The 10,925-nt window shown below is 42.7% G+C and overlaps 1 protein-coding gene across 4 annotated transcripts in view; it reads right to left on the bottom strand.

Annotated features, from left to right (window-relative positions):
- Positions 1–622: 622 nt before the first annotated feature.
- The window catches only part of CCL28 (C-C motif chemokine ligand 28), a gene marked incomplete at its 5' end in the record, with an annotated part of 28,231 nt that continues 17,928 nt past the window's right edge, over positions 623–10,925 (bottom strand). The window contains 3 exons of one of the 4 annotated variants that reach the window (XM_080804132.1): positions 623–1,388; positions 6,427–6,553; positions 10,317–10,461. In XM_080804132.1, the coding sequence (XP_080660258.1) occupies positions 1,196–1,388; positions 6,427–6,553; positions 10,317–10,335 (339 nt within the window). In that variant the 3' untranslated portion in view covers positions 623–1,195. Of the gene's footprint in view, positions 1,389–6,426; positions 6,554–8,898; positions 9,045–10,316; positions 10,720–10,925 lie in introns of those variants that run through there. The other 3 variants (XM_080804131.1, XM_080804130.1, XM_080804129.1) reach the window with 3 other exon arrangements.

Here is a 10,925-nt window from a genome sequence, read left to right as displayed (position 1 = left end):
CCACAAGGTGTGGGAAAGATGGGCCAGGAGTTAAGAGATGTAGGGTCCTTGTTAGGAGAGTGTAAGATCATCCCACACGGCATCCAACCCCGGAATCCCTCCCTCGTGCACTAAGAACTCACTGTGGGAGCCAGAGGGCTCCCTGAGCAAAGCAGACTTTTTTTCTTTTCTAGCATCAGAGTTTCTTGATCCAGCAACCATAGTTACTCAAACTAGATGTGATATTAAAGTAATATGCACAATGAATTCTGGAACACTGAAAAGAAATAAAAAAGAAAAAAAAATAAAGTGATATACAGCTAAGACTTTTCTATGCAGAAAATAAACTCCAGTGTTTACAAACTCTAAATAATACAATAAGAAATACACAAATTCACACAGAAGGCGTTCTTATCAAAACTGTTCCGCCTGAAAGCAGTCATTAGGAAACAGGCAAATCCAGAATGTGGGACAGATTCTGCCCCAGACTCTCCTATAAGAAGTCTGTGCCGTGGGAAGAAAGAAAAGAAAAAAAGCAGGAGATTTTCTTAGAGTAAAAGTTGCTAATGTCATATAACAATTAATTGCAATATGTGAACCTTGATTGATTAAAAAACGATACAAAAATTATACTCTGGAAATTGGGAAAAAATTAAATGTGGAATATATATATTATGTATATACATATTTAGTTATAAAACTGATAGTGTGATTATATACAAAAGGTCTTTATTCTTGGGGAATGTCGAGTTGTAACATTAAAAAAAGTATCATAACATCTGCAACTTATTGTCAAATGGTTTAGCAAAAAAAATGTATTTATATATAAAATGTTTTATACACACATGCACTCAAAGAGAGAAAAGAGAGAAAATAAATGTGGCAAAATATTAACAATCATTAATTGACGTGAAAGGTACATAAGTGTTCATTGTGCCAATCTTTCAACTTCTCTGTAGGCTTGCAAACCTTCATTATTAAAAAGTTGGAGAAATTAGATCTGTATGCTGCTCTTAAAATAGGATATAAAGAGAAGTACTATCTTTTCATTTCATTTTCAGATGAGCGTATTATTGGCTACGCTTGCATCCTGCATAATTGTTCCTTTAAAACGTATAGTTTGTTTTGCCCTCTTGACTTCCACGAGAGAAATTTACAAGCAACCACGGCCAAGTCCAGTTGAGGAACTGTCTGTGTAGGTTCATTTGCAAATGCTTTAATAAGGAGTTTTATGGCTGTGGATTTCTGGTTTCCCCTGATGTGCTCCTTTACTTTTCCTCTGGCCGGCGTGTTTCCTCCTGTGGCAGATGTTGCCTTTGGCGTTTTTCTTGGCTGCTTGTTCTTTCATCCACTGCTTAATAACAGGACTGTGAGGGCTGACACAGATTCTTCTGCGCCTGACGTGAAGGCTGCCATGGGAGGGAAGATAAACAGTCACTGAAGGAAAGGCCAAGTGAAAACTTAGTGACTCAGACACAGTTCCCACTGAGAGACACGAGACTGGAATTCTTAAGCCTCAGAGCCCACGAGGTTGAATCCTCACTCCCCCGTGGCCCGAGGTTCCTCAGACACAGCATGAAAAGGAGGAGGAAGGGTGCCTGGGTGGCTCAGTCAGTTAAGCACCTGCCTTCAGCTCAGGTCATGATCTTGGGGTCCTAGGACTAAGCCCCAAGTCAGGGTCCCTGCTTGGCGTGGAGCCTGCTTCTCCCTCTCCCTCTGCCTGCGCCACTGCTTGTGCTCTCTCTCTCTCTGTCAAATAAATACATAAAATCTTTAAAAAAAAAAAAAGTGGAAGGGAGGAAGGAAGGAATGAGGGAAAGGAGAGAAACCAAGGGAAAACAATGGTATTTCCTGACCCAGAGCTTCACCCAACAAAACCAACTCGCACCTCACGGACCATCTCATCCATCTCTCCTCTGCTCAGTTTTTCTAGATTCTCCTCAGCTAAATGCCCTGTTTTCCCTTTGAGTCTCAGCATGACCTCTCCTCTGGGACTTAGCTTATGCTGTCTTTCGTATGACTTTTTGTTTCAAACCTCCTCATCCTGGGGTGTGATGCTCCTTGAAGGAGGAATAGTCTGGAATTGTCTTGAAAAAAGGCCTTGTTCAGAGTAGGAATTCTGTAATTATAGATATGAAGTGAAAATTGTTCAAAATAAAAACAGTCTGGTTTTGTTTTTAACAAAACAGTCAACTAAAATATTCTAGGTGTTTGGTAACATTTTAATATACTATGGATTCAAACCCCTTCTCAAATGTTTTCATGTTTTAAATTTTCACCTTGGGGTGAGAAAACCATAAAGCAGCACCCACAATTTCCAGGAACTGGAAGAATTTCTTGTTACAAAAGATACTGAGACTTCTAATTTGCCCCCAGGTGCCATCCAGCTCTTACTAAATGTCACGATGCTGCTGTCCACAGACATTCCGTATCTGGATAAAACAAAGCCCCTGCCTGTTACTGGGGGAAAAAACCCCAAAGGATACAGTGTAGGTTGCTATTTTTTCCAGATGACCCAAGAGGAATCATTCGCTAATGTGGGGACTCTTGGAATGAGGGGAAAACCTGGGAAAGGCCTCAGTGAGCTTAGGCATAATAAAGCCAGCAGGTGGGAATGTTAATTTGAAAGAAATGAGGTTTCTTGAGAGGAGGACAATGCATTCTCTGAGTGTTTTACACTGAGAAGTCTCCCAAAGGGAAGCTGGTTGGTTTGCCATTGGCCGCTAGAGGAGAGCACCCAGCTGTAGTGCTCACAGGAAGAGGAAACAAAAAGAAGTTGAAGCTCCGATCATTCCCAAAGGCCAGCAAGAACCTGAGCAGACACCCAGCGGAGAAAGGCTCCACTGACATCCAGTTAAGCCCACAGCATTCCCAGGAGGAACTAGCCCGGGACTCCCTCAGTCCACGAATAACGAGGAGCTTCGGGGAGTGGCAGGGGCACTGGAGCTGAAGGTGAGCACTGGATGAGGGTGGGGCGGAGGCTCATGGACAGAGGACCAGGGAGGTGGAGAGCCATAGGAAAACGGGCAACAGCTACCAGGTAGGACCCTTTGCAAAGGCCTGCACCATGGGGCCTCAAGCTCTCAAGGAAATACAAGGGGAAAAAAGCAGCTACCAGAACACAGCTCCCAAATCCAAGGTTCTAGGATGTTTCCAAATCTTGAAGTTTCAAGACTGCTTAAACCTGCGCCTGTATCCCCAGTGTATGCCATCATCAGGATAAAAAGAGTTGAGGCCGTGTTGGAGGAGGTAGCCTATCCCGCACTCCCGCCCACCCCCCCCCACCCCCGCCCCCACAACTCCACAGTATTCTGCTGGGCGCTGACCCAGCCCATTGTGTGTATCTTGGTGGAGACTCTGGACTCCAAGAAACCATAAGGCTGATCCCCTAATTCTTTTGCCCCTAAGAGAGTAGCTACAGATGGTCCACGGACCTACAGGCACAGCCCCGCCACAGACATTAAACCTGTAATTGTTCCCTGAACCTGATTTCTTTGCCCCTTCCCCTAAGCACAACAGCCCCTCAGCAATCACTTTTGAAAAAGTGCTCTAGCTTCCCAGATAACTTTATTTAATAATCCCAAGTTTTTTTCCCCAACAGGTATTTGTGAGCTTCAAAAACCTCAGTGCTCTGCCCAAGATAAACAACTCTGCACTGTGTTTATATTAAGAAATAACCAGAAGCTCTTTAATGAAGTCATTGTAGACAGGTTTAAACAAGCAAACTCCACTCTCAGAGAACAATTACAATGATCATCCACAGGGCATGACACAAAGGACCTATTTTAGGCCCAAAAGGAAAAGGAATGAAATCTAGTGAGTTCACTATAAGCTCATTTATATCTGTTAGTTGAGATCAATAATACGTGCTTTGGGGGACTTATATTTCTAACACTTGCAATGTTTTCTGTATCTAAAATCTGTACTTGAATAAATTATTTTTAGATCTAAGTGACTGGCTTCAGTTTCCCTTTAATTAAAATCAAGTGCTTTTTAAAATGAAGTCACTTTTTTAAAATCTTATTTTCCCTTATCAAAATGAGAACATTTCTATTCCTATACCTTTTTTTTCTGGAAATCCTGTTACCACTGGCATCCCCTGCTAATTCCCAGGATCTGCTCTTACTCTTATGTACAGAGAGAAACTTCTCTGCGTCTTTCCCCATGCCTTCCTGGGAGTCCCATGGGATCCCTTACATGTTCAAAGGCCTCTATGGTCTGAGGTGATGTGTGCCAGTGAGGCAGAAGTGACAGCTGAGCATTTGGTGTTTCTGAGAGCAGCCAGAAAGGTAGGTATGTAGAGCCGACACAGACACTGAGATGTTTCCAATTCTCCAGAGTACATGGTCTATCTGTGAACTGCCTACAGATACTCACTCTCAACTATTACCAGCACTATTTATTAAGTGAAAAACTGTTAGAATCTTGGCCATGTACTAAGAGAGTTTTTCAGAGAAGTTGGGAATTTGAAGCACCACTCCGAGGGTACCTCATTGGTAAGTGCTCCCTGGTTCCCAGGGACGAAACCACCTAAGCCAATGGACCTGGTGTGGTGACTGGAGCTGAGAAGTGGAAAGCCCTCCTGCCACATAGATACTTATACTCATTAACACTCTGAGCCAGAATTATCTTCCTCTGCACATCTAACCTCAAGTGTGATTTGTTTTTTTAAGAGAGAACATGTGAGTGGGGCGGGTAGGGGAGCAGAGAGGGAGGGAGAGAGAACCTCAAGCAGGCTCCACATTGATGTGGGGTTGGTCTCATGACCCTGAGATCATAACCTGAGCCGAAATCCAATCAGACACTGAGCCAGCCAGGGGCCCTCCCAAGTGTGCTTTTTAAACTATATCCTATCTAAGATTCTTTTGTGAATCTTATAGAGTCTGTGAACCTTGCTCATACATTCATACCCACAAATTTTAGGAGTTCACAGCCCCCCGACCTGAAGGAACTCTATCAATGAACATCTTACAAACTCTTCCTCTGAAATTTTAAGAATCTTGTCTTGGAGCCGTGTTTCTCAAAGTTGGGTGATAGCTGGATCCCTCTGAGAGGGAACAAAATGTATCTTAAATCTCAGAGAACGGTCTGCAGGACTCAGTGAACATAGTCCTGGAGACTCTAAGAGGGCAGAGTCCCTTAGGTTACTGCTTCATGCCCCAGCACAAGCTGAGGACAGAACGGTGCTTGGTACAGAAATGTTAATCAATAACTATTTGTTGAACTCACTGAATAAATAAAGAGGCTTCTCAGTGACTCGGGAACTCAGGCATAAGCATTGGGCTTATGTGTAGCCCCAAGAAGGGGATACCCAGTGGCTCATTAGCATTCCCAGTGGTGTTAAAACCAGGACACCAGGGAGATGCCGGATACACTGTCCTTATGATTTGAAGGTACCAGATACAATGAAGTTTGGGGAGAGCGTTTTATGGTGGGTCCCATCATCACTTCTGAGAGATCTCTGAAATATATGGAGCTCTGCACAAGGCCTGGTTCACAGCCCATCTCTGCCACCCTCTAGCTGTGCGTCACGAGGTTAACTATACACTCATTGGGCATAGTGACATGGAGATAATTTATGCCTTCCTCACAGCACTGTTGTCAGAATCCAGATTTGCTATGTACCAATGCATTTCGGATTTCAAAGTTTCTATGGGGACATGAAGAACAAAGAAATCTAAAGTTTTTTGGTTTTTTTTTTTTTAAGATTTTATTTATTTGAGAGAGAGCATGAGCTGGGGGAGAGGCAGAGGGAGAAGTAGACTCCCTGCTGAGCAGGGAGCCCGATGTGGGACTTGGTCCCAGGACCCCGGGATCATGACCTGAGCTGAAGGCAGATGCTCAACCAACTGAGCCACCCAGGCGCCCCAGAAATCCAAAGTGTTTAATAACTGAGCCAGAGGTACGCTTGGAAAGAGTTCACCAGAAGACAACAGCCCAGAATCAAGAGCAAAGATGTGCATTTGGGCTTGATTGCAGGTGACAGGTACAGACATCTCTCTACTTCTGTTTGAACCTTGTATATATTCCTGATGAATTCAGAGAGTAAAAAATGACAGCAACCCATAAGCTTGCCTGGAAAAAGCTACAGGTAAAGCCACAAAATAGAACAGAGACACCTTCTGTTTTGCTTTTTCATCAGAATGTCCCTAGTTTTGTTTTGGAAAGTCATACACATTGTCCAACAACTGAAGGTATTGCTCCTGAATCACAGCACAGCGGTGGGGGCCGCGGAGGCGAGCCTGGGGCTCTGAACACATCAATCCTGGAAGACTGCGCTCACCCCAGGGAGCCTGAGGAGGGAAAGGTGGAATATTTACTCTCCCCTCCCTCGTCTGAATGATTCTTTGTATGTTGCATATCAGGCAAAGCCTTCCCAACCTACTGCTCATGGGCCGAGAAACGATCCCCAGACAGGTTTAGCCCTCCTGGCTGAAGAGCACTCACATGACAGCGGCCAAGTCACAGTCCCCATCAGCTCTCTGGATGCGACACAGATTCACTCTCTCCAGAAGCCTTCGCGAGATATGATGGGAAACCTCAGTGCAACAGCTGGAGGCAATGGGAAGTATGGCTAAAAGAAAAGGAAGAAAATGTTACATCTCACAGTTCGTAGGACAAGAGCCTAGACGCTCCAGAAACAAATAATCCAGGGCTCCTGGGTGGCTCAGTTGGTTAAGCATCTGCTTTCGGCTCAGGTCATGATCTCGGGGTCCTGGGATCGAGCCCCACGCTGGGCTCCCTGCTCGGCGGGGAGTCTGCTTGTCCCTCTCCCTCTGCTCCTCCCCAGCTTATGTTCTCTCTCTCTCTCTCTCTCTCTCTCAAATAAATAAAATCTTAAAAAAAAAAAAAAACCCCAATAATCCAATTAAAAAATGGGCAGAAGACAAGAATAGACATTTCTCCAAAGACATCTAGGGGGCCAACAGATACATGAAAAGATGCTCAACATCACTCATCATCAGGGAAATGCTAATCAAAACCACAATGAGATATCACCTCACACCTGTTCAGAATGGCTGAAATCAACAACACAAGAAACAACAGGTGTTAGTGAGGATGTGGAGAAAAAGGAACTCTTTTGCACTGTTGGTGGGAATCCAAACTGGTGCAGCCACTGTGGAAAACAGTATGGAGGGTCCTCAAAAAGTAAAAAATAGAACTACCCTATGATCCAGTAATCACTCTGCAGGGTATTTACTCCAAAAATACAAAAACACTTATTCAAAGGGATTCATGCATCCCTATGTTTATAGCAGCATTATTTACAATAGCCAAACTATGGAAGCCGCCCAAGTGTCCATCAATAGACAAATGAAAAAAGATGATGTGTATTTCACACACCGTGGAATATAACTCAGTCATCAAAAAGAATGAAATACCACAGGATTTCACTCATATGTGGAATTTAAGAAACAAAACAAATGGAAAAGAAAGAAAAGGGAAGGAAAGGAAAGAAAAAGAAAGGTGGAAGGAAGGAAGGCAAGCCAAGAAACAGACTCTTGACTATAGAGAACAAACCGATGGTTACCAGAGGGGAGGTGGGTGGGGGGATATGTTAACAGGTGATGGGGATGAAGGAGGGCACTTGTGATGAGCACTGGGTGTTGTATGGAAGTGCTGAATCACTTATTGTACAAATGAAACTACTATAACATTGTGAACTATACTGGAATTTAAAAACAAAAACAACAATAAAACTAATGGCCTCTCTTCCTTTTTTATTTTACATTTAAATTCAACTAATTAACATACAGTAAGTATATTATTAGTTACAGAGGTAGAGTTCACTGATTCATCAGTTGTATATAACACCCAGGACTCATTATATCGTGTCTGGCTCTCAGATTCCAGAGAAACAGAATGCCAATCCACTCAAGCAAGGGGTAGACACTTACTGATGGTTTTGTGAATGCAAACCTGGGACAGGACATGTTCCTTCCTTCCAGAACTTACATTGTATTTGGGGAAGATAAAACATTAAGTATAGGCAAAGACACAAAACCAGGTAAGAGATGAAAAATAGCTCCAGACAACAATGCTAGTAGATTGAAGACTGACTTGATTAGAGATGAAAGAAGTGAGTGTCCCACCCAGTTTAGAAGAGAAGGACCACATGGACCCCTGGAGCAGGTTTAGGTTTCCTACCAAGGAAGGATTTGGATGAATCTTTAAGGATTTGGACGGGTGGAGAAAAATGAAGACAACTTGTCAAGACTAAAGGAAGTGTGTGGTCAAGAATTCTGAGACAGGAATGCCCAAGTGCATTGAGGGCATGGAGAAAAATCAACCACTTCATCTGATCTGAGTAGTTAGGAAGGTGAGTGACAGAAGATATGGTTCAAAAGATGAAGAGATCACACTATTGAGGCCCTGAATGTGTGTCTAAGGAGGACACATTTGGAAGTAAATGCTTAGGATACAATCCTCTTGACCCACTCAACTGTACTTCTGGAATTCTGTCCTTCCAAAAGGCTCCCACAAGTCTTAAAGACAGGTACACAGCCGTTCACTATAGCAAAACATTAGAGCCCACCTAAATGTTTACCAATATAATAGCAGATCCAAATGGAATAAAGGATGATGTATTTATGTATATATATACTAAGGTAAATGAATGTGGAATTTAAGAAACATAATTTATTGTTTAATTATAAGAAACATAACTTACTGTTAAATGAGAAAAGCAAGTCTCAGTCCAAGAACTGTAAATGATCCCACTTTTATAAAAAGAATGTGGCAGATACACAGAGGGAAAAATTATGGAAATATGTATGCCCAATTTTATAAGCAAGGACTATTTCTACAGAGGGGGCAAAGTTTCAACAAGCATGCAATATTTCTGAGTAGGGAAGACAAGGTTGGCATCAGAGGACATGAAGTTTGGACTCAATTTTAAAAGACGAGTAAAAAATTCACCTGATTGAGAGAGGAAATGGAACATTCCAAGCAGAAGGAACTGTGTGTCCAGAACACTGGGGTAGAAGAGAAAGAATGCTTTTCTCAGTTGTCTATCTAGAGTCTGAGTCAAACTTCTAGAAGAACCTGGTGTCTTAGAGCAGGCAAGTATTCTCTGGCAAGACTCCTGTCAACAATGAGGCAAGAACCTCTGTGCTGACTTCGGGTCATCTCCAGAGCCTTGGAAAAATGCCTTGAGTCTCAGAAATGCCTGAGTCTCAGAGAAAATGCCCGAGTCTCAGAGCCTCAAGAAGGATCTGTAAAAAATTAGCTGGAGATCTTTCTCTCCAGAATGAAAGACTTTTACCTTCTTCTCCTGTGCCATCATGGGTCCTGAATAGCCCAATGTTGCCATATTTAGAATAGAATCTCAGCTTGAGATATAGATCAGTAACAACTTAGCATCAGCTCAATACATGTATTTTTAATTCTTGGGAAATTAAAATATATATACAATCCATATATATACACATATATACACACACACACAAATAAATTATATATATAATCCCCATATATATTAATTATATTTACATAAATCCATTTACCAAAAAAATGAGTGTCTTTAATAACTTTTATTTTTTAAATTTCTTTAAAGATTTATTTATTTGAAAGAGAGAGAGAGAGAGAGAGCACATACAAACAAGCAGACGGAGGGGCAGAGGGAAAAGGAGAGGGGAAGCAGATTCCACACTGAGCTCAGAGCCCGACTCAGGGCTTGGCTTGATTTCAGGAGCCTGAGATCATGACCTGAGCCAAAAGCAAGAGACCAGCATTCAACTACCGAGCCACCCAGGTGCCCCTAGATAATTTTTGTTTTTATTTTTTTTTTTTTTTAAGATTTTATTTATTTGAGCGGCACCTGGGTGGCTTAGTGGGTCGAAGCCTCTGCCTTCGGCTCAGGTCATGATCCCAGGGTCCTGGGATCGAGCACCGCATCGGGCTCTCTGCTTAGCGGGGAGCCTGCTTCCCCCACCACCCCCCGCCCCCCGCATCTCTGCCTACTTGTGATCTCTGTGAAATAAATAAATAAAATCTTTTAAAAAAGAAAAGATTTTATTTATTTGAGAGAGAGAGAGAGAGCACAAGCCAGGGGGAGGAGAAGCAGGGAGAGAAGCAGACCTCCTGCTGAGCAGGGAGCCTGATGGGGGGACTCGATCCCAGGACCCTGGGATCATGACCTAAGCTAAAGCAGATGCTTAACCAACTGAGTCACCCAGGTGCCCCTCAATAACCCTAAAACCGCTAATTTAAATTAATATAGTTGAAACATATGTGCGTAAGTGATTAAGAGTGTTAATGGTCCTGCTCAGCCTCACTTCTGTTTTAATTCAGCTGTCATGCAAGACTGCAGTAGCCCAAACATGGAAAATGTTTACCTTTCCCAGTGCAAACCATGTCAGGCCACAAGGATCCACCTCTTTCCTCTCAATCTAGACCCAGTAAGGAGCTTTTCATTTTGTTATGCGTATGACGAACGTGCAGAGAGGAACACCCAGGCGCTGAACAACCAGATTCACTGGGCTAGGAAAAGCAAACATGTACTGAGTGTCCACGCTGTGCCAAGTCCTGAATCCTGCATTAGAAACGTTGAAATAAACAAGGCATAGTTTCTGTCCTTGTGATATTTTCGAGTCCAGCAGGAGGCAGGGAGGTAAACAAATAATCACAACACAGCAAAACACACGTTAACAGACTGATGGTCAAAGTGGAACGGGCTTACAAGTGGAAAGAAGCCAGATTCAAAAGGCTACATATTGTATGATTCCATTTATAGGAAATGTTAGGATGGGCAAATCCACACAGAAAGTAGATTAGTTATTGCCAGGGTGGAGGTAGGCAGAATTGGGGAGTGACTGCTAATTGGAGAGTAGTGATGGTCGTACAAATCTGTGAATATACTAAAAACCACTGAATTACACACTTTAAAATGGTGAATTTTATGTTATGTGAATTATATTTCCATTTTTTAAGTGCTATAGAACAGA

This window comes from Martes martes, assembly GCF_963455335.1.
Source record: "Martes martes genome assembly, chromosome: 5".
In the NCBI taxonomy this organism is placed as follows: Eukaryota; Metazoa; Chordata; class Mammalia; order Carnivora; family Mustelidae; genus Martes; species Martes martes.
Note: the sequence above shows the minus strand (reverse complement) of the source record. Positions and strands in the feature narration are given on the sequence as shown.